The following is a 27528-nucleotide window of genomic DNA, read 5'->3' as shown; positions in this document are numbered from 1 at the left end:
CCAGTGCTAGGAGTACAGGCATGTGCCACCATCCCCAGCAACCTCTCTCTACCTTTAGTCCGTTCCTGACCTCAGATGGCTGGGAATGCCTATGCTCTACCTTCCCCCCACAGTCTGGGTGACCTTCAAGGCCTGGATGTGGAGATGAGGCCCTGCTGGACCCCAGGACTACTTAAAACAGGCCTCACGGACTGATGATGTAGCTCAGTGGTACAGCACTTGCCTAGGTTGTAGAAGGTGCTGGGTTCAATCACTAGAACTCAGCACTGCTAAAAACAATAAATAACCACAAACAGTGAAATCTGGGCACAGCATGCCACATGTAATCTCAGCTCCTCAGGAGGCTGAGGTAGAAGGACCACAAATTCAGGTCCAGCCTGAGCAACTTAGGATGGCCTTGTCTCACAGTAAAAACATTTTAAAGGGCAAGGAAGGTAGCTTAGTGGTATAGCCCTTCCATAGAACTTGTGAGGCCCTGGGTTCAAGTCCCAGTACCACCAAAAGCTTGGTCTTCAGAGAACAGTTGACAACTCAGTGAGACTGGCCTGGTCTGATCCATGTCCTCTCAGGTGAATCCTGCACACTAATTCCTTCTTTTCCACCTGGACTCACCTACCTCCATGTCACTACATAAAACCAGGGTCCCACATCACCCCAAGTCCAAAATGCATGCAGGGAGGCACCCCATGTACAAAGATACTGTAACTAGAGCAGGCATGACCAGGCCCCGTAGACAGTGGAGCAGCCACATCATCTGGATGCCATGGGTCACAGGGGACACACACTGAGCACCTTTAGGGATGATGCGCCCATCTGGGAGCTTGATGTCCTCAGTGCAGCGGCGCGAGACCAGGGTGACCGGTGGGAACTGGCGCAGGCTCTCCTTGATGCACATAGTGGTGAAGGGCAACTGGGTCAGGTCGTCCCTGGGGAGAACAGCACCATGACTGCCCGAAGTGTGCTTGCATGCACACAGCCACACACAGAGATACGCACACACATGTGTGCATGCACGCACACACAGCAGCAGCAGCTTGCAGCTGGGCAGGAAACCAGCACAGGGTTTCAGAATTGATTGTGCACGTCTGGTCTTTGCAGTTGTACCTTACAGGCACTGCAAACACTTGGGATGCAAAATATCTGACCACCATCCAACCAGAACAGAGGCCCATCACCATAGCAAGGCTGGGGCTAGGTGAGGAGCCTTTAACTGAGGGATCATGCAGTGGTCAGGGGAAGTGCTAGGATAGCCAGGGGGGCTGGGAACTAGCAGGAGTTTACTAGCTTGATAGGCCAGTTTCAGTAGGGTTTTTTCTTCCTTCCTATACTGCCCTCTCTCCCATTTCTTCTCCCCCTCTTCTCCTTCTAGTACTACCCATCCCCCTTCTTCATTTGCTAGATTTTTTTTTTTTTTTTTTTTTTTTTTTGAGACTGGGTCTTACCCATGCTGGCCTTGAACTCCCAGTGATCCTCCTGCCTCAGTTTCCTGCATGCTGGGATTACCAGTGTGTAGTACCCTCATGTACTAGATATTGAGCCTTCGTGCTGAGCTACCTCCCTAGCCCTTTTTATTTATTTATTTATTTTTTGAGACAAGATGTCTTTAAGTTGCCCCAGCCTAGCTCAAATTTGCAATCTCACCTCAGCTTCCAAAGTGCTGAGATTATAGGTATACACCACTAAGCCACAATTACTTTTCCTTTTCTTAAATATTTTTTTAAACATTTATTTATTTATTTATTTAGTGTGTGTGTGTGTGTGTGTGTGTGTGGCCAGCTCAGCCCACCAGGGGGCGGGGCTGGCTGGCATGTGGTGCTGGGGGATTGAACCGTGGTCCTTGTGCTCTGCCAAGCTTGTTCCAAGTAGGTGCTTTAGACCACTGAGCCATCTCGCCAGCCCCAACTTTTCCTTTTCTTAAAGAGATTGGGGTCTCATGATGTTGTCCAGGCTGGCACTAAATGCCTGGGCCCCGGCACTGCTTCTGTCTCACCCTTCTGAGTATCTGGGATTCTTGGTCCAAGACATTAAACACAGCTAATTCAGTATTTGAAAACCTGTGAACTGAGCACGGCAGTGCATGCCTGTGATCCCCATGCAGAGGAGGCTGAGGCAAGTGTGAGGCCAGCCTGAGATACATGGTGAGTTCAAGGCCAACCTGAACTCCAGAGACTCTTTTTTTTTTTTTTTAATTTTTTTAAAAAATGTATCATTATGTGTGTGTGTGTGTGTGTGTGTGTGTGTGTGCCCAGCTCAGCCCACCAGGGGGCGGGGCTGGCTGGCATGTGGTGCTGGGGGATTGAACCGCGGTCCCTGTGCTTTGCCAAGCTTGTTACTTCTAGAATCTGCATGGAGATTCAGACTCATAGTGATCTTCCTGTTTTCAGCCTTCCAAGTTCTGGGATTACAGGTGTGTGCCACCACGCCCAGTCTCAATCTCTGTCTCAGTGTGCCCCAGGGGCGGGGCCAGCATGGCATGCTGAGGATCAAACCCCAGTCCCTGTACCTGCCTAAGCTTGCACCTTAGTCCACGGAGCTATCTGGCTGGCCCTCCATATTTTTTAAAAATATACTTTTTTCCCCCCTCTGATGGATACAGTTCAACCCATACTACCTGTTTTTAGTCCTGCAGTAGGTTTTGATTTATGAGGAATTTGGCTTTGAATTTTACTTATTTATTTTTAAAAACTTTATGGCAGTCTTGCAAAGTTGCCTAAGATGGTCTTGAACTGGTGATCCTCCAGCTGGGATTACAGTGTCCATCACTGTGCTTGGCTTACAGGTTTTTTTTTTTTTTCTGAAAAAGAGTCTCTGCAGGCTGGTGAGATGGCTCAGCAGACTAAAGCACCTGCTTAGGCAAACTTAGGCAAGTGCAGGGACCACAGTTTGATCCCCGGCACCATGTGCCATGCCAGCTCCGACCCCAGGGCAGGCTGAACCAGCCACAGAGTCCAAGCATAGTGCCATAAGCCTCTAGTCCCAGCGCTGGGAGGCTGAAAACAAGAGGGTCACTATGAGTCAAAGCTGCGTAGTGAGATCCTGTAACAACCAAATACATTAAAAAGAGAAAAAGAAAAGCTTAAAACTAAAGTAAAATAAGAATACATTGAAGCCCTAACCCCATACCTAAAAATGTGATCTTTACTGGAATTGGATTAGGAGGATAGTTATACTTCTAGAATCTGCATGGAGAAGAATATATCCTAGGGTAGCTGCTGGCTCAAAGAGAGTACAGAGATATTAGGAACAAACCTGGATGCCACCCAATTTGGAAGCAACCACACTATATTCCAGCAGGCCTAGCAACCACAAGAGCAAGAAGTAAATACGTGCAAAACATTGAGTGTAGAGGATGTTTGTCGTGCAGCATCATGACAATGCTGACTAAGATGTGGTGAGAACTGCTGTAATCTGAGGTAGGCACGGGCAGCACGGTCATTGCCTCATTACAGCTAGAGAAAGACTTGTCCAAGGTCATACAGTGAGTAAGTGGGGGAGATTCACACCCCAAGTTCTGGCCTCAACCTGTTCCTACCACTCCCAGAGCCCTCAAACTGACCACTCCAGGTCCTCCAGCTCCCGGCCTTTCATGATTTCCTGGATCTCTTCCCGGCACTTCTCCTGGTACTCTGGGTACTTCGCCAAGTTGAACAGCACCCAAGAGAGCCCACTGGATGTTGTGTCATGACCTGCAGGCAGATTAGGGGTCCAAATGGAGGCCGCCTCTCGGCCAGATGAGTGTCTATGGTGTGCCCAAGGAGAGCAGCCGTCCTCCCTCAACCCAGCCCCCTCTCCTCACCCTCAAACATGAAGGTATCCGCCTCAGCTCGGATGTCCTCATCAGACAGTTCCTTTCCATCTTCATCCTGCAGGGGGCAGTAGAGGACACCCAGTGCTTTCATCCCACCCTCTGCAGCATACAGGCTCCCCTAGTCAGAAGCGCACTGTCTGTAGTCTGGGGATGGGGGTGTAACTTGTATAAGAATGATAGGCTGAATTTGATGGTGCACACATGCGATCCTGGCAACTCAGGAGGCTGAGGCAGGAGGTTGTCAGCCTAGGCAGCATAGTGAGACCTCCGGCCACAGTAAAATGTTTTAAAAGGCTGAGGATGTAGCTCAGTGGTGGAACATGTGCCTAGCTGTGTGAGGTCTTGGATTCAATCCTCAGCACAACAAATGTGAAAAAAGGAAGAAAAATAGAAAGAGAAAAGGAAAAGGAAAGATGGGAGAAGAAGGGTGTCTACACCATTACATATACTTCAATGATGCAGGTGCATTCTGCAAAGGGTGGCATTGGGTGAGCTCATTTGTCCCTATACAAACTTAGAGGGCCATGACATTACTAGGTGATACGTCATCTTTTTACACTGCTGGGGTAGAACCCAGGGCCTCAAGCGTGCTAGGCAAGCACTCTACCACTTGGCACACCCCGAGCCCAGGCAATGCAAGTTTATGGGGCCAGCGTCACAAATACACCCAGCTGCTGACCGACACATTGTACAACACACAGCCTATCACTGAGCAGCTCCCACACCAGGCGTCCTGCTGCAGGCCTGGCAACAACTTTGTCAGCAGGTCTCCTGGTTACTGTGCTACAGTGGAGCAAACTGAGCCGTGAAGAAGACCACTGCTATTAAGGTCATGTGTCCACTACGTGACAGAGCCAAGGATGGAATCCAGAAGGCTCTAGCTCCAGACCCAAATGCTGCTCAGAAAAACTACACATGGGGCCAAGTATGGTGGCTCACACCTGTCATCCCAGCACTCTGGAAGGCTGAGGCAGGAGGATACAAGTTCTATCCTAGCCTGGGCAAATGAGCAACTTGCAAGGCTGAATCTCAAAATAAAAAATTTGAAAAGCAGTTGGGATGTAGCTTGATGTGAAGGTCTTAAGTACTAGAGAATACCACCAAGAAAAAAAATTCAACCTTAAGGGCTGGGAGTTCTACACAAATACTACACTATTTTATTTACTTAAAACATTTTAGTCAGATATACACGTGTAATCCCACCACTCAGGAGGCGGAGGCAGGAGGATCACTGGGAGTTCAAGGCCAGCCTGGGCTCCAGAGTGCATTCAAGACCACCACAAAAGAGGTGTCCTGCATGTTATGTGAATGCTTAAAGCTGAGCTGTATGATAAGCCATTTTTACTTTTTTAATTTTACTTTTGAGACAGGGTCTGATATAGTTGCCAGGCCTGGCCTTGAACATATACTCGTCCTGCCTAAGCCTCCCAAGTAGCTGGAATTGCAGAAATGTGCCACAACACAGGCCAGACACAATCTTTCCTCAAATATTTTCAACCTGAGTTGGGTTCAGTCTGAAATACAAAATCCACAGATACAGAGAGAGGGCCAGCTGTCTTCAGTCTTTCCCAAAGCGGAAGGAAAGCCCAGACATGGCAGTAGATGTCTGTCATCCGAGCACTCACTCAGAAGACTGAAGCAGGAGGATTATATGCCTGAGACCAGCCTTGAACACATTTGGACAGCACAGAGCTAAGCCTCCCATGCTGCATCCTAACTCTGTCCTCATCTCATCTCTCTGAGTCTCAGCAGTCATCAGCCCACGCAGCTGGCATGATTCCTGGAGAGGTACCCCAGGAGAGCTCCCCTCCCCAGCTCAGCCTCACCTTGGCCAGGAGCAGCACATCAATGAAGTCCAAGGTCTTGCCCTGCTTGGCCTGCAGCCACTTCTCCACCCCCTGCTGGCTCAGTGCCTGCCGCCGCTCCTGGATGACCTCAGTGGTGAAACGGTGCACAATGTCACATGCCCGGCGGAATCTCCGCCCATCAGCTGAGAGGTAGTAGATGAAATTCGGGTAGTGATGGAGGCGATACTGGCGCCGAACGACCAGGCCACTCAGCTCAATGATGGCTGATATGTAATCGCTCATCTTCCTGCCAGGAACAAGAGCTGTGAGCACAAGGCAATCCCAACACCCAGCACCACAGCTTAGCACCAGCAAACCTCTCCTGCTCTTCTAGCTTCTAGTCCTGCTCTGTACCCCTAACCCTATCCCTTAAACCTAACCCTCCCCCTAACCCTCTCCTATTCCAAACCCTGCCCTAGCCCTAACCTCAACCCTATCCCTGCCCCTACTCCTAACTATAACCATAACCCATGATACCATCCACCATTTGATACAGCCCAGAAGACCGTTACAAAAACTGATCAGAGGTGAGGCCTTGCTGTGTGCAATTTCTGCTCACAAAACTGAGTGTTAAATAAACCTCTCTTAGCAGTGTGTGATGATGACTAATAATTCCAGAACTTGGGAGGCTGAAGCAGGAGAATCTCTGCAATTTTGAAGCCACCCTGGGCCGCATAGTGCCTTCCAGACCAGCCTGAGCTATATGGCAAGACCTTGTCTCAATAGACAGATAGATAGATAGATAGATAGATAGATAGATAGATAGATAGATAGAAACTGAGGGTCAGAAAGCACGATGAGGACACTTTCCAAAGGCTACACTTTCTTCAGAGGAAGGAGGGAAAGTTGGATTTGCTGAGCACCAACTCCCAGCCAAGCCACTGACTCAGTCACTCATTTCATTGCCACCTGGTGACAGCGGGAAATGAATTAGCATGCCCACTTTTCTGGAATAAAGAAACTGAGGTGCAGGGAGGTGATGTCATCTCCTCGGGCCCTGTGTGGCTTGTGGGTGGCAGAGTATCCACAGCCAGGCAGTTGCCCAACAGTTGGGAGTCACCTCTCTCCTCCTTCCCACTCCCTCAGCCCGGCAGCAGCTGGCTCTGTTTCCCTACGCAGGACAGTCACACTCACTCCTGGCAGTCACTGCTGTAACTGAACACGCATTTCTGAAGACTGTCCAGGGTCATGAGGCTGATGTGCTCAAACATATCAAAGGAGGCCACCGACTTCTCTCCGAGGTGCCGCCGCCACTTAGTCTGGAAGAGAGGACAGCCAGGCAGGCGGCGAATGGATGCGGAGCAGTAGATTTCGGCAGGCCGCTGTTGGAGCCTTGTGGTCACACCCAGGATGCCCTCCTCCCACAGCTGGCCCTGGCACTCACATGCATGATGTTGGCGCACTGGTTGAAGATCTTCATGTACGGCTTCAGAATGTCAAAGTGGAAGGCAGGCGTCAGCAGACGCCGGTGCCGGCTCCACTTGTCCCCTTTGCTGAGCAGAAGCCCGTCCCCTGGACAGGGAGGAAGACAGCTAGGGACCTCAGGAGTTCCTCTGAAACCCTCCAAGGAGGCCCCAACTCCCCGTCAGGCACTCACCCAGCCAAGGCTTCAGGAAGCTGTAGAAAAACTCATCCTTGGGGGCAATGGCAGCTGTGGAGAAGAAGCAGGCTGTGAACACGCAAGACAGCACCCACCTGCACTCCCACCAGCACGGAGAAGGGTCCCTCTTCCCCACATCCTTGCCAGCATCTGTTATTGGCTGACTTCTTGGTGATAGCCATTCTTGCTGTACTCAGATGGAATCTCAGTGTTGTTTTAATTCGCATCTCTAGAATGATGTTGAGTGATTTTTCACATATTTCTTTGCCTTTGTATTCCTTACAAGAAGTGCCTGCTCACCTCAGATACCCATTTTTGGAATGGTGCTTTGAATTTGAGAGGTCTGATTTTTTTGAGTTCTTTGTATATTCTAGATATTAGTCCTTTGAGGAATCGCTGGTCAAAAAAATTCCCACTTTGTGGTTGTCTCTTCATTCTGTGAGTGGCTTTTTGTTTCAGTTTTAGTTTGATTTGGTTTGGTTTTCTGCTGTGCAAAAGCTTTTTAATGTAACATAGTTGATTCCCTGTAATATTTTCTGTGCAGTCAGGGTTTTGTTCATAAAGTCTTCGCTTATCCCTGCATCTTCAAGAGTTCTACCTAGTCTATCTTCCAGCAGATTGAGTGTTTCTGTCAATATTTAAATCCTTGATCCATTTTTATTTTAGTCTAGTACATGGAAAGCTGTGAGTCTGGGGTTAATCTTCAGCCTGTGGAAAGCCAGTTTTCCTGGCACCATTTATTAGAAAGGCTGTCTTTCTTCCTGTGAAGGTGTTTGGCCCCTTTGTCAAAGATAAGGGGGCTGAGGATGTCTGGAGTTGCTTCTTCATCTTCTGCTCTGTTCCACCAATTCTTGGCTCTGCTGATTTGCTTTGCTTTGTATTTTTTGCCAGTACCAGACTGTTTTTAATCATTGTACCTTCTAGTATAATTTCAAGTCAGAGATTGTGGTGGCCCCTGCCTTGCCTTTGTTGCTGAGAATTGCTTTTGCTATTCTAGGTCACCTTTGGTTCCAAATGAAATTTAGGACTGTTTTCTCTAGTTCTATGAGGTATGCTGTTGGTATTTTGATCAGGATTGCAGTAAATCTGTATAACAGTTTTGGTACCATGGCCAATTTCGCGATATTAGTTGTACCGATTTGAGATCAAGGGATATCATTCCATTTTCTGATATCCTCTTGATTATGGAGATTTATCAAAAAACTAAACCTAGGGCTTCCATTTGACCCAGCTATTCCCCTTCTTGGTATGTTCTCAAAAGGGTTAAAAGCATCACACCACAGTGCTATACCCACAGGCATGTTTATATTAGCACAATTTGTAGCTAAATCATGAAAACAGATAACCTGATAAAGAAGATGTGTTTTTACATACAGTAGAGTACTATCCTGGCACAAAGGATAAACTTAAGACATGTTTAGGCAAAGGGGTAAACTTAAGACCATACTTTTAAGTGAAACAAATCGAACACATGTGTTTAGATGTCACATTGTCTCTGCTATATGAGGGACCAAAAGGGTAAGTGAGGAGCAAAACAGAGGATGCATATTGGGCAGCAGGAAGAAAATGCTCAAATGGGAAGAGGTACAAGGGGGGGAGGGGGGAAGAGGAGGAAGGAAAAAGGAAAAAAAGAGAGAATAGAAGGAAAAAAGGGAAATGAAGCTTTTCTAAATGGGGGGATATAGTTCAGTGGAACAAGCATCTGCCTTGCAAATACAAGGTCCTGAATTCAATTTCCAGTACAAAAAAAAAAAAAAAAAAAAAAGAAAAGAAAAAAAGAAAGAAGTGGGCAAATAAGGAGGGAAAGAGAAGTTGGAGAGGGGAGGGGAATGAGAACAAAAAGAAGAATCAAGCTATATCACAAATATCCCCTATGATGAATGTGATCATCATGTATATCAAAAGTGTGCCAGTAAAATTAATACTTTTCAAAAAGATACAAGACAGTGTCTCATGACTTGTGCTCTCTAGGTGGGCCCCCCTCCCGGCCCCTCCTTGCCTCTCCTGCCCCAGAAATGAGCTTCCACTGCTCAGAATCCCCCGTGGCTCCCCATTGGCCTTTAAGAGTACAGCCCCTCTAACCCTGAAGCCTCGCCCTCCCTGGATCCCCCACATCTCCCCTTCCACCCTTCAGTACACACTGGGTGACTCCATTCTTGCCCCAGGCCTTGCATACCTCCAACCCTGTAGACAGGCTAGCTTTTCTATATGGAACAGAGCCAACACAAGCCACCTGGATTATACTCCTGCCCTTCCCACCTCCAGCCTCACTCTGTCAACCAGGCCCCAGGGGATCTTATCTGACTGTCACACTTGACCATGTGCCTCGGGCTCACCCACCCATCATCCCTAAGGGCTAGTGGCTCAGCCAATTTTTTGAGGCCTTGATTGATCTGCCTTCCCCTGACCTTTCTCAATACAGACACCTTGTCCTCCAGTCCTTCCCATGCAACAGCACAGGAGCAGCAGCACAAGGCTTTTCTCACCTCCTCCAAAAGACCACGCACGCATCCCCTGTGCTCTGAGGTTTTACATGAGCTGCCATCTCCACCCTGAAAGTTCTGCCCTCATCTTCTGGGCTCAACTTAGGCTATGTTTCCTCCTGTGTCCACCATGGTAAGCTCTATTCATCCAGGTACAAACCTCTTGCTGGAAGAGGTCATGTGGATCACTGACTGTTGGTGCTAAAGAAACTATCATTCGATGAACAAATGGATCAATCAAAGGATAAGTAAATAAAAGAGTGAACAAATGATTGAATGGAGTGAAGGAAGACTAGATAGTTAATAGATGGTGTTATGGTTTGTGTCTAGTTGTCCCCCCAAAGCCTCATGCAGTCATGGGGTGAGGACTTCTAGAGTTTGTGTTAACTCATGATCCCCTGGGATTATGTGTGATCCAAGGCTGGGATTATGGGTCTTAGTACTGCTGGGATTACCCATAGGTGGGTAAATACTGGGAAGTACCCATAGGTGTGAGTACTTCCCCTACCCTGGGGCAGGCAATTTGCATTACAATGTAAGGTGGGAAGAGAAGCCAGCTGCTTGAGCTGCTGCTACCCCTCCCTTGCACTCTTGCTCTTTGCCGCCACCATGAAAGGTTGCCCTCTGCTATGTGCTGCTCTGTGTTGGACCCAGCTGAGTATGGACTGAAACCTCCAGTAACTGTGAGCTAAACCTTTCCTTCCTTCATTTTGAGTGTCGGGTATATGTCCCAGCAACGAGAGAAGAGTAACTAAGACAGATGGATAGATAGGTGGATGGATGGATGGATGGATGGATGGATGGATGGATGGATGGATGATGAATGGGAGGATGGGTGAAGGCATGAATGACTAGGTGAATGAAAGGACAGGTAGGTGATGGAAGGAATAATAGATGATAAATGGAAGGGTGGATGGATAGCAGGCTAGATGAATAAGTGGATGAATGGGTGGGTGGAAGGAAGACTAATAGATGAAATAAACAATGGATGGATAGATGGAAGGACAGATGGGTTAATTGAAGGATGTATGGAAGCATAGGTGGATGGGTGAGTAGATGGGGAGATGGATCTCAATACACTGAATAGCTTCGGGTCTCAATGGGGGCATATCTGACACCTGAATGATATCACTGATGCCTGAATGTGATCCAGCTGCCTCCACATTCATCCCAGAAATTGGCCAATGATGTGCCCAGTCACCTGCCCAGTCAGCCATCCTACATCCTCCCATTCAAGGCAGCCCTTCTTCCTGCGCCCAGCCCATGCTCAGTGATGCTCAGACCCAAAGACAGCTCCATTCCACACCCTGCTTGGAGGAACTCCTGGGTGGGGTGGGGTGGGAAAAAGAAGCACTGACACACCACACAATCATCAAGGAGGGAGAAAGTGTGCCAGCTGCTCAGAGTTTTGAGAAAGGACTGCTGGACATCAGAAGAGGCTTCTAGAAAGGGCAAACCCAGAGAGTAAGGTGAGAATAGTCATTCCTCTAGTCTCTAGGCTTTGAACTCCAAGCAAGTTTCGGGAGTCTTTCTGAGATACAGATCCGATCAAGAGCCGCCCTGCTCCAACACCTCCCATGGCTCCCTATCACTTCCAGGATAACGTACAAAGTCAGTTGCTTTTCAGTCTAGCACCTACTTACCTCTCCGCCTCATTTCCTGCTTCCACACACATATTTCCTCCACTCCAGCCAACCCAGGCCAGTAATTCCCTTGATACTTTCCCTCATCTGCACCTTTGGACTGATAGGACCTTTCCACCTGGCAAACTCCTACACATCCTTAAAAGCTCAGCTTCACTGAAGCAACCTCCAGGAAGTAGGCTCTGAGCCCTCTCCCCAGCCAAAGCTTTTTTCCCCCATCCTCAGATCTCTCCTTCCTCCACCCTACTACTGATTCTTACTTCCAGGAAACTCACAGGAGTTTCCAGAGTGTCCAGGCTGCCTCTTTTTTCATTATCTTCCAGGGAAAGGGGCTAGCATCGCAATCAAAGATGGTACCAGAAAAGCCCCCACATGGTGCATCACTTACACCTCTGTTCCCCTCAGAGTTGCATATCACTATGGCTGAGAGTTTGGTCAGGCATCCATCCCCAGTTCAACCCCTAAATAGTGATACAAACTTAGATGAGTTACCTCCCTACTTTCCTTTTTCTTTTTGAGACAGGGTCTCACTATGCAGCTCAGGCTGGCCTTGCGCTCTTTGTAGCCGAGACTGGTCTCTAACTTGAAACCATCTTCCTGCCTCAGCCTCCCGAGGGCTGGGGTTACAGGTGTGAGCCACCACCCCGGGCACCTGTTCTTCATCTGCCAGAAAAAGGGGAAATAGAATAATCCTGCCTCTTGTGATGGCCCCTATAAGACTTGCAAGCACATATTCCTGGCCCATGGTAGATACTCATTAAGTCCATGTTTCCATAAATGGATACATGACACTGTTGGCTCTTTTGTTACTGTAATTATAATCATTTCTTATTGGCACCGAAAGTTGTGAGAGGAATATCCAGGTTGCCTATTAGTGGTAAGTGAATGCTTAGCTGTTGTAGAAGATTCGTTAGAAAACTCCAATAGAGAGCCAGGTAGATAGCTCAGCAGCATAAGCAGTTGCCTGGAAAGCTCAAGGGCCCCAAGTTTGATTCCATTCAATCCCCAGTAGAAAAAAAAAAAAAAAAAAAAAAAGGCCAAATAGAAGCTGGGTGTTGTGCCACACGCCAGTTATCCTTGCATCCTGGGAGGCTGAGGCAGAAGGATATCAAGTTTGAGCTCAGCCTGGGCAACTTAGTGACTTAACAAGGTGTAGTCTCAAAAAAAAGTCTGAAATAAGGCTGCAAATATAACTCAGTGGTAGAGTACATGCTAAACACACAAAGCCCTGGTTCCTATCCTCATCACCAAAATAAATAAATATATTATTTGATGAGTTGTGTACAAATCATGCAACCCATCAATTCCATCATAAGGCCTGGGGGTGCAACTCAGTGGTAGAGTGCTTGCCTAGTATGCAGGAGGTTCTGGGTTCTAATTCCAGCCATCAAAGGAAGGGAGGATGGGAGGGAAGGAGGGAGGGAGGGAGGGAGCAAAGGGAAAGGAAGCAAAGCAAAGCAAAGCAAAGGGCAAAGCAGGTATGTTGGCACACACCTGTGAGCCCAGCACTTGGGAGGCTGAGGCAGAAGAATCAAAGAAAATCAGAGGCCAGCCTGGGCTACATAGTGAGTTCAAAAGCAAAGCCTGAATGACATAGCAAGATACTGTTTCAAAAAAATCAAGAGAGAGAACAAAGAAAAATGGGGGGGGAGAGAAAACTAGGTCTATGCTTTACCTTGGTCTTAACCATCCAGTAGAAAAGTATGAAGATGAAATATAGGAAGGAAAGCCATGCTGTTATGTTGAGCTGTGGGGGACTCAGGTCAACAATTTCTGACAACAGAAGACCCAATGCTATTATGGGCTACTGGACTCTTTTAGAATATTTTGCTGAGTTTACACACCTATAATATTCAAATAACGGAACTTAACAAAAAAAGGGTATACAGATGAATGTCCATTTTGTATCTGTGTATTCAAAGTGGTTAGGATAGATATATAGTTACATTCTGTTAATGAATAGAATGGTATGTTCTACTGGTGTTTGTAAATAGGATCTCAAGTCTGCATCTTGTACAGCAATTAACCACTAAGAAGAATGTATGCAGTGTGTTATTGAAACTGTCCTAGCGATTTGATTTGAAACTGTCTCATTGCTATTTGTTTATCAATAAAATTATGAAAAAATAGAAAGAAAGAAAACTAGGTCCACACCAAAACTTATGCATGAATGTTCACAGTAGCGTTGTTCACAGCAGCTGAAGGAGAGGCGGAAGCAGTGGATAAGCGGACACGCAAGCTGTCGTCCCTCCCTGCGATGCACGGACCCTCTGCTGGGAAAGGAACAGCACTGACCCTTAGCGCAGGGGAGCTGGGAGAGCACAGTGCCAGCCCGAGAAGCCAGACGCGGAAGGCCGCGTGCTGACAGCCAGCCGCGGCTAACAGCGTCCAGCGCACAGCACTGTAGAGACAGAAAGCAGGTGACCAGGAAAGGGGCGGGGCAGACACAGAGGGACATTTTATGAGGTGGTTAAAACAAAGTTTGAAACTAGAGAAAGTTTGGAGGTTGCACAACGTCGTGAATGTCCCCAATTACCAGCGGATGCTCATTTCAAATGATGAATTGTACGCAATGGGAATTTCTCATTAATAAAAAGAGCACATAAAACCCAAGCCGTAATTCTAGGCTTACAAGCCATGACCCCACCCCATGAAGCTTTGGCCTATTTTCTTCTGAATGTCAATCAGAGACAAGGCAGAGGTTCCAGGAGGCCCCCTGCCTTCCAGCGGGCCTGTAGGTCTAGAGCCACAGTCACACAGGTGTGGCCCTGGGAGGCCCCACCAGGGTGGAGGCTGTGACCTGCAGCCCAGCCAGTCCGACTGCAGTCACAGGCAGCAGCCCTGGAGGAGGCACTGACTCAGAGCCCCACCCGCCCCTTGCCAGAGCTCCCCATCCAGCTCTTCCGGTAGGAGAGGCCCTGAGGAGGTAAGGGAAGCGCAAAGCCTGAGCGTGCGCTGCGTGCCAGGCCTCCACCATGCAGGGAAGCTGCTTGGAGACTCATACCAGGCGGGACAGAGCTCAGGAAACTGGCACAAGGTGCGAGGAGGAGAGGAGGAGAGAAGGAGGAAGAGGAGGAGGAGAGGGAGGAAGAGGAGGAGGAAGAAGAAAAAAAAGGAGAAGGAGGAGGAGGAAGGAGAGGAGGAGGAGAAGGACGAGGAAAAATAGGAGGAGAGGAGGAGGAGGAAAAGGAGGAAGGGAGGAAGAGGAGGAGGAGGAAGAAGAAGAAGAGAGGAGGAGGCAGAAGAGGAGGACAGGAGGGGGAGGAAGAGGAGTAGGAGGAAGAAAAAGAAGAAGAGAGGATGGAGGAGGAAGAAGAGGAGAAAGAGAAGGAGGGGGAGGAAGAGGAGGAGGAGGAAGAAGAGAAAGAAGAAGAAAAGAAGGAGAAAGAGGAGAAGGAGGAGGAAGAGGAGGAGGAGGAAGCAGAGGAAAAGGAGGAGGAGGAGGAGGATTAAAAGGAATGAGGAAGAAAATGAAGAGAAACAGAGGGGAAAGGAGACAGGTGCTGTGGCGTTCACCTGTCATGCCAGCACTTTGGGCTGCTGAAGCAGGAGGATCACAAGTTTGAACCCAGCCTGGGCAACTGAGTAACTTCAAGAGACTGTATCTCAAAATAAAAAAAAATAAAAAGGGATGGGATGCAACTCAGTGCAAAGGTCCCAGGTTCAATTCACAGTTCTGCCAGGAAGAAGGAGGAGGAAGAAGAAGAGGAAGTGGCCTTATTTTTGTACATATTATATTATTTTATTCTGGTACTGGGGATCAAGCTGGGTCATGTCCGTGCAGGGTAAATCCTCAACCATTAGCCAGACCCCAGGATGCACTTTATGTTATTTATCCTTCATAATAGCTCCAATCCTTCACAGCAGAAACTAAGAGGCTACATAACCAGACATGGTGGCACTGGACTGTAATCTCAGCACTCTGGAGGCTGAGGCAGGAGGATCACCACGAGTTCAAGGCCAATCTGAGCCACAAAGCCGGACCTTGTCTCAAACAAAATGCAATGATGGGGTACAGAGGGGACACCCAGCCAGGCGGTCTCCAGACACGAGTTTGCAGAGGCCCAAGCTGGGCCAGACACACTAAAATTCCTGGCGTCTTTTCTTTCTCTACCCCTCCACTCTCTGGACTAACCTGAGCCTCTGAGGCTGTCAGCTCCATCAAGGCCATTCCAGGGTCCAGAGCCCCATGAGCAAGGGAGACAGAGAGGGACACAGACGCACCCAGCCCCAAAAGGCTCGCTCTGAGGATGGGAATGTCCAGAGCCATGTTCTCACACAATCCCGCAAGGCTCCCTGGAGAAGGGCTCATTGGCGCTGGGTGTTGCAGGATGAGTAAGAGTTTGCCAAGCACACCCTGGGGACTGCCACACCTTGGGACAGGCGTGGACTGCAGAAAAGAGCAACAATCCTTCCACATCTCCTTCCAGGCCAGGCAGGAAGCATCTCAGCAGCCAGCAGGGTGAGCCACCAAGATCCCTGGTCAGGGCAGAAATACCACAACCCAAAGAACAGGAATGCCGTGATCTGGGATTGAGCAACAACTACCTAACAAAACCTCCAGTGAACAACTGCCTACCCAAATAGGTTTGGCTGACTTCCACGTAGGTGGATAATCCCTCAGTGTTCATGGGTCTCTTAGGCACTGCCACACTTTTGTCCACATTCCCATAATGTGTACTGCCATTCCTGCTTTGGTGAACTCCTACTTGTTCCCCAAAGCCCTACTCAAATGTCCCTTCTTCTGGAGAGCCTGTCTATCTAGAATCTCTGACAGAGCATGGGACTTGAGGGTATAGTCACTCTCAGAGGCTCAGCTCACCTACCTGAGGCGCTCAAAACAGGCTTGATATAATCAGGGTGCACCAGGACCAATAGCGGCAGGACAGGCCCAGCCCACACCAGGAGCACGTCATGCATGGTGTCCAGCACCTTCTTCTCATCTTGAAGACCCTTCTCATTCGGAAGGTACTGTGGAGAGAAGGCAGGGACCATGACAACGTGCCTGGCCAGCTTCCATCTGTCCCCCCTTCCTGCCACCTCCCCTCAGCTCAAAACAATCTGAGAAATGAATGTGGATTGCTGGCTGCACCTCTCTGGGCCCCCACCACCTCCTCTGAGAAGTGGGGGACAGCCAGTGCTCCCTTGGGGAGCAGCCCAGGGGAGTAATGGAGAGAGCAGGAGCCCAGCGTGGGCGTGACACATGGCCAGTTCAGGAAAGAAAGACAAGCCGGACCTGGTGGCTCATGCCTACAATTCCAGCTACCTGGAAGCTGAAGCAGGAGGGCCACTTCAGCCAGCCCAGACAACACTGCAGGATCCTGTCACATAAAGAAGACAAAGGGGTGGGTACCTGGGAGTGTAGCTCAGGGGCAGAGTGCCTGCCAGGGCCCTGGGCTCCATCCTAAGCAACACGCATGCGCCCGCACATACACACAATAGTAATAGGAAACTCAATAATGACAAAGGCCAGTATTTACTGAATACTTGCTATTTAAAAAGTAGACATCAGGGGCTGGGATATAGTTCAGTGGCACAGCACCTGCCTGGCAAGTGCAAGGTCCGGTTTGATTCCAAGTACAAAAAAAAAAAAAAAAGACCCTGTATGTCAGGCCTAGTGATGCGCTCCTGCAATCCCAGCACTCGGACACGCTGAGGCAGGAAGATAGCAGTGAGTTTGAGGCCAGGGTGGGCAGCACAGTGAGTTCAAGGCCAGCCTAATCTCTATAGTGTGATTCTGTCTCAAACAAAATAAGTGTCAGTGGAGCTTGGTGGTACCTGCCTATAACACCAGACATTTGGGAGTCAGGGAGATCATAAATTCAAGACCAGCCTTGGCAACACAGGAGGCTCCATCTCAAAAATAAAAAAATAAGTGCTGGCACTATGTTCCACCCTGAGAGTGCTTGCCCAGCATGCAGGAGGCCCTGGGCTGCACCCCCAGCACAACTCCATCGAGAGCTAGTGCTGTGCCCTGCATGAGCTCACTCTGGCTGTGAACAGCACAGGAACTTCCTGTAGGCCAGCCTGCTCCACGTGCTCCCGATGCACTCTCTGCTTCTTTGTGCTCAGAAAGGTCAAACAATTCACTCAAAGTTGTGAGTGAGTAACTGTGCTTGTTTGGGGTCCCTCAGAAGCAGGTCCTGAGGCAAGGCTGCTAGGGCAGGTGGTTTATTGAGGACATGGTTCCCAAAACATGAATAGGGACAGAAGGGAAGGCATCCAGGAAAGGCTAAGTGGTAGATGGCAGCACTATGGGACCCCCGTGCTCAGGCCCATGGGGGAGTTTTGGAGGATGGGCAGGACACTGGACCTCTGAGTTAGTCCCCTGAGAGGGAGGATGCTAGGTATTTATCCACCAATCCCCAATCATTGGCCAAGGGCTTCCCAGGGAGGTTGAAATCCTAAACTCTGGAAAGCTGCTAGAACACAGACACTGGTAGCCAGAAAGTAGGGAGGAATCGAAGCTAGAAATGGGGCCGTCATAGCCAGCAGTGTTATCACTGCACCCAGAAACGGGTCAAGAAGGTGTGGGCAGGCCCAGGCACCCAGCACCACAGTGGCAAAGCCAGGATCCAAACACATACCCACCGTTCCAAAACGCATGTTCTCCACCAGCACCCTGGATGCGGCTGAGGTGTGGAAACAGCTTTCGTGTCAGAGGAATCTGAGTTCAAAGTCACCTTCAGCAGCCTTGAAAATGTAGGCAACTTACTTATTCTGTCTGAGCTCAAATCCTTAAAAGGGAATCCATAAAATAGGGTAGATCCATCTTGGGGGAAGGGGAGGTGCTGGAGATTGAACCCAGACCCTTCCCATTGGGTGATGCCTCCAGGCCCACCGTCTCCAGCATTTTTAATGTTTTAATTTTTTTGAGATGGGTTCTTACTCAGTTGTTGAGTTTGGGCTTCAACTTGCCATCTTTCTGCCTCAATCTCCCAGAGTTTTGGGGATCACAGGCCAACACCACCACACCCAGCCTCCATAGGTATTTCACAAAAGGAGGGCTCCAACACAAAGGGGCCTAACCCAGTGCCTGGCCAGGAGGAAGACCCAGCAATTATTCCATGAATGAATGAACAAGTCTCCTCTTGTCTCCTCTCCAGGGGTAGCCCTAAGCCTGCCCACACCCAAGGAAAATTATGGCCTCACCCAGACCTCCTGGGATCAGAGGATGGGCTGCACCCACAGTGTCAACACTGAGCTGCAGGAAGATCCAACTGCCCAGGGCAGTGGAGACTGGGAGCTGCTCCTAATACCACCATTGAAGCCAGCAAGAGCTCCCAGGAGTAAGGACCCTAGAGATGAGGCATGAAAACTGAGGAGACAGTAATCTACCAGGGAAGAATGTTCCAGAAAAGTTCTGGACAGAAGACACAGTTTGGAAAAGGCACCCAGAAATGGGGCAAGTTGGAGCCCTGTTGCTGAAATAGGAAGCCAACCTTTGGAACTGGGCAAGGGCGGCCACACTGGTGAGGAAGGAAAGGGTCAGGGAATAGAGGGTCATGAATACCAACCATTCTCTGGATGGCAGTGGAGAGCCAGGGAGGGTCGTGGCACCTAGAAGAACTCAACCCTGCAGGTTGGTCCTAGACATCCAGCTCCCAGAATTGGAAGGAAACATATTTCTGTTGCCTAAGCCGCCCAGTCTGCCACAGGCATCCCTCAGTATCCAGAGCCTCGTGGATAACCGAAATCTCAGGATGTTAAGTTCCATTCATGACTGGCATAGAGCTCAGTGGGAGAGCCATTGTCTAGCATGCAAGAGGCTCTGGTTTCCATCCCTAGCAACACAAAAACAAAAGGATCTCTGAGCTAGTCAGTGGAAACCCATGCCTTATTCCTTCTAAGATATTCAACCCAAGCTAGTACTACTTAAAATATTTCTTGAATCCTCCAATCCTCCTGGTTTCTGCGTATACCTGTCCTCTACCTGTATATCAGGCTCAGTCAGTGCCAAACATGTGACAACCAGGACTCCAAGGAATCCAAAAGAACAGCCCATGAGGCTATCAAGAACTATTATAGCATTCTCAAGAGATCATCAAGAATACATTACAGACTAGAGGAAAGACTGAGGCCCGGTGAGGTTAATAGCTTGCTTGGAGTCACACAAAGCAGGGGAGGCAAGGTGGAACAGACCAACCTGGGCAACTCAGCAACTTGGCAAGACCTTGCCTCAAAATCTTAAAAGCACTCGGGATCCTAAAAGCAGAGTCTCTGGATTCCCCCATTACCTGAAAGTCACATAAGCAGTTCATGATAGAGGCAGAACTCAAACCCAGGGCTCCAAAACATAAGCGGATGACCACTGCCCCCATCTGCTTCTCCAAAGGCTGCCTCAAAGCTCAGCAAGAGAGCTGGGCCAGTAAAGCCTTTAGCAACTGTCCCTGAATTTCACTAAGGCCTGGAAGGGGCCAGGTGAGACCAGCAGGCAGCAGGGGCTGGCATTCCGTTTCACCAAGCCTCCCTGCCTCAACATCTGTATTTGTTTTTGGTTTTTTTTGTTTTTTTTTTTTTTTTTTTTTAATTATTTATTTGTTTATTTATTTGTGTGTGGGGGGGTGGCCAGCTCAGCCCACCAGGGGGCGCGACTGGCTGGCATGTGGTGCTGGGGATTGAACCGTGGTCCCTGTGCTTTGCTAAGCTTGTTCTAAGTAGGTGTTTTAGACCACTGAGCCATCTCACCAGCCCCAACATCTGTATTTGACTCTGACATCTGGATGCCTTTTGGGGAAATCCCACATGTCCAGTCTAAAAGCTCAAAGTGGCAGAGGGTACAGCTAAGAGGAGTTGGGGAGACAGCCTGGGCTTGAACTCCAGCTCAGCCGCTTACAGGCTGTGTGGCCAACGACCTCTTGTTGAACTTGACCTCTCTGTGCCTTTGTATTCTCAGGTCCACAGTGGAGACAGTCATGACCCTTAATTCCCAGAATTGTTGAGAGGATAGGAGGAGTTAATATTTGCCTGGAATCCTAAGTGGCACCTATGCATAAATTTTAAAAAATGTAATGTAACTGGGTGTGGTGGCACATGCCTGCAATCCTAGCATTCAGGAAGCTGAGGCAGGAAGATCACTATAAACTCAAGGCCACCCTGGGCTACATAGTGAGTTCAAGACCAGCCTGGACGACATAGTGAGACCCTGCCTTAATACCAAAACAAAAGACATGGGAAGGGGACCTGGGAAAGGAAGAAGAGGGGGGAGGGAAACAGTAATGATGATCGAGATGTAATACATATAGATCTAAATTCCCAAGAGGGATGTCATTATTATACATTGCAAACATATATTAACAAAAACTATTTAAAAGCTGAAATGCAGCCAGGTGTGGTGGCACACACCTTTAATCTCAGAACTCAGGAGGCTGAGGCCAGAAGTTCTCCATGAGTTCAGGTCAGCCTGAACTACAAACTGAGACTCTGGCTCTAAAAAAAAACCACCACAACGTGACCTCCACGCGTGACCTCAAGCAGGTTCTTGGATGCCAGCAGCTCCATCCACTGCAGCCCCAGTGCCTGCACGGCTGCCCACCACACTCACCATGCCCAGGTGACCCATGAGCCAGTTTTTCCTCGGTGGCTGGCGGAAGCAGCGCAGGCGGCGACAGGTGGTGTAGAAGGCCCAGCAGATTTGCACAAACTGCAGCAGCAGGCGGAAGAAGGAGAAGAGCAGGGAGAGGAGGAGCGCAGACACTGCGTAGGTGCGGAAGGCTGTCTTTTCCAGCCCCAGGAGGTCCAGCAGGTGATCTGTGATGGGCAGCATCCTAGGGGATGTGGTGGGGAGGGCGTCAGTGCTGGGGAGGCCTGCTCCCCAGCCATTTGTGCACTAAACCCCAGAGGACCATGGGGTCCAGCAGAGTGGGCCTGACATGGGAGGTGCCAGTGACAGACACATCCTGGGCCTCAGCCAGCTGGCTGCACGGATGCATGAGACCCACGCTGCACCCTCAGCTGAGATGTCTGCAACCTCTTTATTGTTAAGGGACTGAGCCCAGGTGCACTTTCCCCTTGAGTCACACCCCCAGGCCTTTAAAAAGAGAATTGTACTGCTAGACTGCATCTCACTGACCTTCCCGGCTGGCTTGGAGCTTGGGATTCTCCTGACTCAACCTCCTGAGTCGCTGGGCTCACACCACTGCACTCAGCTCATTTTTGCTTTGTCCCAGATTTTGTTTTGTTTCATTTTGCTTTGTTTTTCAGTATTGGCTCTTTGAGGCAGAGTCTGCCTATGTAGTTCAAGCTGGCCTTGAACTCACTGTGCAACCAAGGCTGGCCTCAATTTTTCACACCCCATTCTTCCTCCCCAGAGCCTCTGGAAAACACTGATTCCTTTCTGGACCTGTGGGTGTAACTATTCCAGGCATTTCGTGCACCGGTCATGCCCTGCCAGGCCTGTGGAGCCCAGCTTCTTTGACTCAGCCTGCTGTTCACAAGCTTCACCCAGGCTTTGGTAAATATCAGAGCTTTGTTACTTCTGGTGTTAAGTAATATTCCATAGCATGGCTAGGCCACATTTCTGCTGATCCATTCCTCTGTCAATGGCCATGTGGGCCTTCCCTGCCTTTGGGCTGCTGTGAAATATGCTACTCTGAAATCGTGCACACCCCTATTGGTCTGACTACCTGTTCTCAGTCCTTCCAAGTTCCTTCGTCCTTACTGGTACTTTCTGCAATCGCTTCTCAAACAAGTTTCCAGCATCCAAATCCTTCTTTGAGAGTCAGCTCCTAAAAGAACAGAGACAGTACCATAAATAAGGCAGCAAGCAAGGCCTGCCTGGCACACACAAGGTCCTGAGTTCAATCCCCAGTACTACATTCTGGGTGCACCGCACCAGCCTGAAACAAGGCATGGTGGCTCGTGCCTGTAATCCCAGTGCTGGGGAGGCTGAGACAAGCCGATCACTCTGAGTCCAAGCTATGTAGTGAGACCTCGTATCAAAAGACAAAACAAAACACAGCCAGCAGGGCAGAGCAAAGTGTTCAGCGTGCTGCTCACCACGAATCAAGCCATGAAACCCTCATTCCCAGGAAAGTCACCCCAGTCCCCACAAGCAGGTCCTACATGCTGCCAGACTCAGTCTCTCCATTCAGAGGAGTTGGAAGCTGGCAAGGGTCCCTGAGTCCCCACCAAGGGCCTGACCTCAGTCCTGTCACGCTCACTTTGGAGGCTGTTGATTCCCAGGTAATCCCAAGGAGATTCTTTGTTTATTTGTTTGTTTGTTTGTTTGTTTGTTTGTTTGAAACAAGGAATCACCACGTATCCTTGGCTGAGTTCAGATTCAAAGGCATCCTCCTGCCTTTTGAGTGCTAGGATTACTGTTGTGTGCCACTACGCCCAGCCCCTGAGAAGATTCCTAAATCTGGGTCCTACCCTCTTCTCTCTCAGTTACCCAACCATACTAGTCAAGGGTCCCCCGTGCTCCTATCTCCTTGGCAACACAGACACAAGAATCCCTGCCTTCCAGTCTTCTCCTGAGTCCACAGTACCATCCATCCCATGATTCTGCCCTCCGCTAAAGGTCTGGATTCACTGCATCTTCCTCCAGTCAATGCCAAACCACATTATCCAGGCAGAAGCAAAATTTCCCTTGGCAAATTCAGAGATCACCACCAAGTTCAGAGGGCCCAGGTGGGCTGGATGCTCTAACTATAACACAGACTCCATGAACACTCACCAGGATGGCCACTGTTTAAAACTAAACAAAAAGAGTGCACAGACCTGTCATCCCCAACCCCTCAGAGGCTAAAGCAGGAGGACCACCAGTACAAGCCCAGCATGGGTGATATAGCAAGACCCTGTCTCAAAATAAAATTATTTTTTCAAAATAAAAAATTAAAAGAACAGGGATGTATAGTTCAGTGACAGAGCACTTGCCTACTCTGTGCAAGGCCCTGAGTTCCATCCCAAGAACAGGGAGGAAAAAGTTTTGGTGAGGATGTGAAGAAATTGGCAGCTCTGTATTGCATCAATGGGGAGATAAAATGGTACCATGGCTGCGGGAAACATTTGGCTATTCCTTTAAACATTAAGCACAAAGAGCAGGGACTGGGAGTTCGATGGGCCTGCCATGTAGGCCCCACCCCTGGGGCGCACTAAGACAACAGCTGAGACTAGGCATGGTGGTGCGCCTGTAATCCCAGCACTTGGGAGGCTATAAACAGGAGGATCACAATGAGTCCAATCTACACAGTGAGACCCTGCAGACCCTGTCCTAAAATACAAAAGAAAAAAAAGCACAAAGGCCAGGCATAGTGGTACAGGCCTGGAATTGCAGTACTTGGGAGGCTGAGGCAGGAGGATCACATGTTTGAAGTCAGCCTGGACAACTTAGTGAGACTCTATCTAAGAAAACAAAACAAAACAAAACAAAAAATTAACATGGAATTATCATATGACCCAACAGCTCTACCTTTGCATATGTACCCTCCAAAAGTAAAGAGATCTCAAAGAAATGTTTGTACGAGTTCAGTGGTCTGAGCACCTGCCTGGCAAGTGCAAGAAGCCGAGTTCAGTCCCTGGTACCGCATGCCACGCCGGCCACTGAAACCCAGTGTGGTGGCGCACACCTGTAATCCCAGCTCTGGGGAGGTGGAGACAAGAGGATCACTATGAGTCTGAGCTATGTAGCAAGCCAAGAGGTAGAAGTAACCCACATATCTACTGACAGGTGAATGGATTAGCAAAATGAGATATATCCATTCAATAGACCTTTAGCAATTTAACAATTTACCAAGACCCTGTCTCAAAGTTAAAATATAAAACGGGGCCAGGCATGGCACACACCTGTCATCCCAGAACTTGGGAAGCTAAGGTAGGAGGATTGCTGTGAGTTCAAGGGCAGCCTGAACTGCAGAGCAAGACCTTGTTTCAAAGAACAGAAAAAAAGAAAGTCAAGAAACTCACACATTTATCTTTCTGTGATTTGCTTTTTAGCATCATATCTTCAAAGTTCAACCATGGTTTTTTTCCATCTACATTTAAGCATGTGTGGGATTTTCATTCTTTCTTCATATGTGTGGTACCTGGGAATGAACTCAAGACGCTTGCACTGAGCTACATCCCTAAACTACTCACCCCCCTTCTTTTGAGGCAGGGCCTTGCTATGTAGTGGAGCTGGCCTTGAACTCACTAAGTAGCCCAGGCTGGCCCCCAATTCCAAGTGATCCTCCTTTTAGCCAAGTGTGATGATTTACACCTGCCATCCCAGCTCCTAGAGAGCCTGAGGCAGGAGGATCGGCAGGAGTTAGGGGCCAGCCTACATAGTGAGTTCAAGGCCAGCCCGAACTATTCAGCAAATCTCCCTCCAAAAAAGAAGTAAGTCGAGACCAGCTGCAGTGGGTGACACTCCCTTTACAAGTTCCTGCGATTCGATTCGCACAAGGGCAGTGACTAAGCAGCCTCAAAAACCAAAAGCTTGAGGCCCTCCAAGGCCCAAGTCACAGGCAGAGCCTCTGAACTGAGGCTGCAGATGGTCCCCTGGCTGCTGCTTCTGGCTGGCTCCAGGTGCCGCCTTCACACGAGTGGCCCTGAGGACTTCCATCTTGTACAACTGGGCAGCAGCAAGCAATTCCTTCTAGGATGCTGGAGAAGCTGCACCCTGGTGACCCAGCTCTGAGCACACCTGACACACCCTCAGGAAAGCCCCGCCTGCATTTCTTCAGCCCTCAGTTAGCAAATACTTTCTAAATCCAGCTACGTGTGACTCAGTCTAGGCTCTGGGGACAGGCAGGAGCCAGGCTGTCCAGGGAGGGAGGATCACTGAACAGCCGTGACAGAACCTGATCTAAAGTATGTGGCAGAGCAGAGAGTGGCACTGGGGCTGAGGTCCCCAGGAAGACCCCATTCCCTGGTCTGCACATGCTGTGCTGTACAAAGGGCAAAGCCTCTGCAGATGTGGGCCCTGAGTTCTTAGCGTCCTGGTGGGAGTGAAGCCACAAGCATCCTCGTAAGAAAGTAGCGGGCTGCAGGTGCACATGTGTGCGATCTCAGTGCTCAGAGACAGGAGGATTGCCAGCCTGGGCAATTCCGCAGTTTAGTGAGACTCTGTCTTAAAGTTAAAAAATAAAAATAATTGGTGGGTGCCCATAATCCTGGCATTGAGAGGGTGTGAGAGAAGAGGATTGCCACAAGTTCAAGGCCAGCCTGAAGTACATAGAGAGACCTTGTCTCAAAAATGCTAAATAAGGGGCAGCGGAGATAGCTCAGTTGAAGAAGTGCTTGCCTGGCAAGTGCAAGGGCCTGAGTTCAATCCCCGGCTCAGAAAAAAAAAAAAAAAAAAAAAAAGCTAAATAAATAAATGTAAGGGCTGGGGATGTAGCTCTGTGTAAAAGCTCTGGATTTAATCCTTTGTATGAAAGAAAGAGAAAGAACGTATAAATAAATAAATAAACGGAAAGAGAGGAGAAAGACAGAGAGAGAGATGGGGCCAGGAGATGGCTCAGTGGAGGGGGGGGGCAGGAGGAAACTGTCACACAGGAAAGGAGAAAGCCCGGTGAACAGGAGGCAGGGGCCGTGTAATGGGAGGCAGGGGGCCACCGAAGCGAAAAGAGGCAGCAGTGCGAGTCCCCTGGAGCCCTCAGAGGGAGCGTGGATTTCTGGCCTCCAGAGCTGAGAGAGAAGAAACGTTAGTTGTGGGAAGACGCCTGGTCTGCGGTCACCTGTTAGAGCAGTCAGGGGGTAAGGGGCTGGAGAACAGTTGTCAGGGGCCTCTCTCAAGAGAGAGGTCAACGGGCAGAGCCCCGGATGCAGACAGGAGCCTAAGTGCAGGGGCTTGCTTTCTGACTGTTTTATTTTTCCTTCCAGTACTGCAGATTGAATTGCAGGCTTTTTTTTTTTTAAGTTTGAGACAGGGTCTCACTAAGTCACTATGTCACCCGGGCTGGGCTCCAACTTGTGATCCTCGTGCCTCGGTCTCCCAAGAACTGAGGTTGGAATTATAGGTTGGGGCTCCGACCACACCCAGCCCCTGCACCTGAACCAGCGCCATTTCCAGCCTGGTCTGTCCTAGGCACCTCTCTCACGCATCCATTCTTCTCCATCCCTCTTGCCCTGACCTGCGCCAGTATCCTCACCACCCCTCAGCAGCCCATTCTGCACAGAGAAGCTGAAGCAGTCTTCCCCAAATCACATAATGAGCCTTCCCTGCTCAGACTCCCCCCACAGCTCCCCTTTACACTCGGCATGAAACATAGCCGCTGCCCACACACCACATCACACAGGTGGTGGCTTTGAGGACAGCCTGGGCTACGCAGGGAGCTCAAGTTCAGGTTGGGTTACATAGTAAGACCCTGTCTTAAAAAAAAAAAAAAAAAAAACAGAGGAAGTTGGGGACTGCTGAGTAGAACAGCCCAAGCCCCCACCCCACCCAGGAAAATCTCAGCAAAATAAATGTCTTCCTGAAGACATTTGAAACAGGAGGGAATTGGGACTAGAGAAAGCGACAGCCCTAGAAGAGCAGGTCTCTTCTTGGACGCCCAGGGGCACAGAGAGGTGGGTGCCTGGGAAAGTCACATGAGGATTCTGGGAGCTCTGACCCACCTCCCCTAACCCCGTCCCAAGTGTGGGCTGCAGGCCTTCCTGAGACAGATGTTTAGCTGAGCTCCTAGGAGGAAGAGCCTGCTGTGGGCTCAGTACCAACTGAGACTCTCTCTAGGAGTCGCAAGTTTCTCCTCTTTCAAATAGGATGGTCAAAAGGCCCATCTAGGGGGCTGGAGAGATGGCTCAGTGGTCTAAAGCACCTACTTGAAACAAGCTTGGCAAAGCACAGGGACCGCGGTTCGATGCCCAGCACCACATGCCAGCCAGACCCGCCCCCTGGTGGGCTGAGCTGGCCACACACACACACAATAAATAAATGTAATAAATAAAAATAAATAAATATTAAAAAAAAAAAAGGCCCATCTAGCTCGCTGTTGTGACCGTGCCTATTTTCCCAGCACTAGCGTAGGCTGAGGCAGGAGGCTCACAAGTTCCAGCCCAGCCCGGGAAAATTTACTAACTTAGCAAGACCCTGTACCTAACTAATATAATAATAATAATGTTTTTAAAGGGCTGGGAGTACAGCTTAGTATGAAAGCCCTACTGCCAGAAAATAAAATAAATAAGAAGAAATGAAAGGAGGGAAGGAGGAAAGAGGAAAAAACAT

At 49.2% G+C, this 27528-nt stretch overlaps 1 protein-coding gene across 3 annotated transcripts in view; it reads right to left on the bottom strand.

Moving 5' to 3' along the window:
- The window catches only part of LOC101570260 (cytochrome P450 4F22), a 67329-nt gene that overhangs the window by 3050 nt on the left and 36751 nt on the right, over positions 1 to 27528 (bottom strand). For all 3 annotated transcript variants that reach the window (XM_004632897.2, XM_023717112.1, XM_023717111.1), the window contains exons 2-11: positions 22007 to 22108; positions 20926 to 21148; positions 16208 to 16352; positions 7253 to 7306; positions 7040 to 7167; positions 6790 to 6914; positions 5635 to 5902; positions 3797 to 3863; positions 3557 to 3686; positions 793 to 926 (exon numbers count right to left, since the gene is read on the bottom strand). In XM_004632897.2, coding sequence (XP_004632954.1) covers positions 793 to 926; positions 3557 to 3686; positions 3797 to 3863; positions 5635 to 5902; positions 6790 to 6914; positions 7040 to 7167; positions 7253 to 7306; positions 16208 to 16352; positions 20926 to 21147 — 1273 coding nt within the window. In that variant the 5' untranslated portion in view covers position 21148; positions 22007 to 22108. The remainder of the gene's footprint in view (positions 1 to 792; positions 927 to 3556; positions 3687 to 3796; positions 3864 to 5634; positions 5903 to 6789; positions 6915 to 7039; positions 7168 to 7252; positions 7307 to 16207; positions 16353 to 20925; positions 21149 to 22006; positions 22109 to 27528) is intronic.

This window comes from Octodon degus, unplaced genomic scaffold (genome assembly GCF_000260255.1).
Source record: "Octodon degus isolate 3935 unplaced genomic scaffold, OctDeg1.0 scaffold00050, whole genome shotgun sequence".
Taxonomy (NCBI): Eukaryota; Metazoa; Chordata; class Mammalia; order Rodentia; family Octodontidae; genus Octodon; species Octodon degus.
The sequence above is the reverse complement of the archived record's forward strand: the minus strand, read 5'-3'. Positions and strand labels throughout refer to the sequence as shown.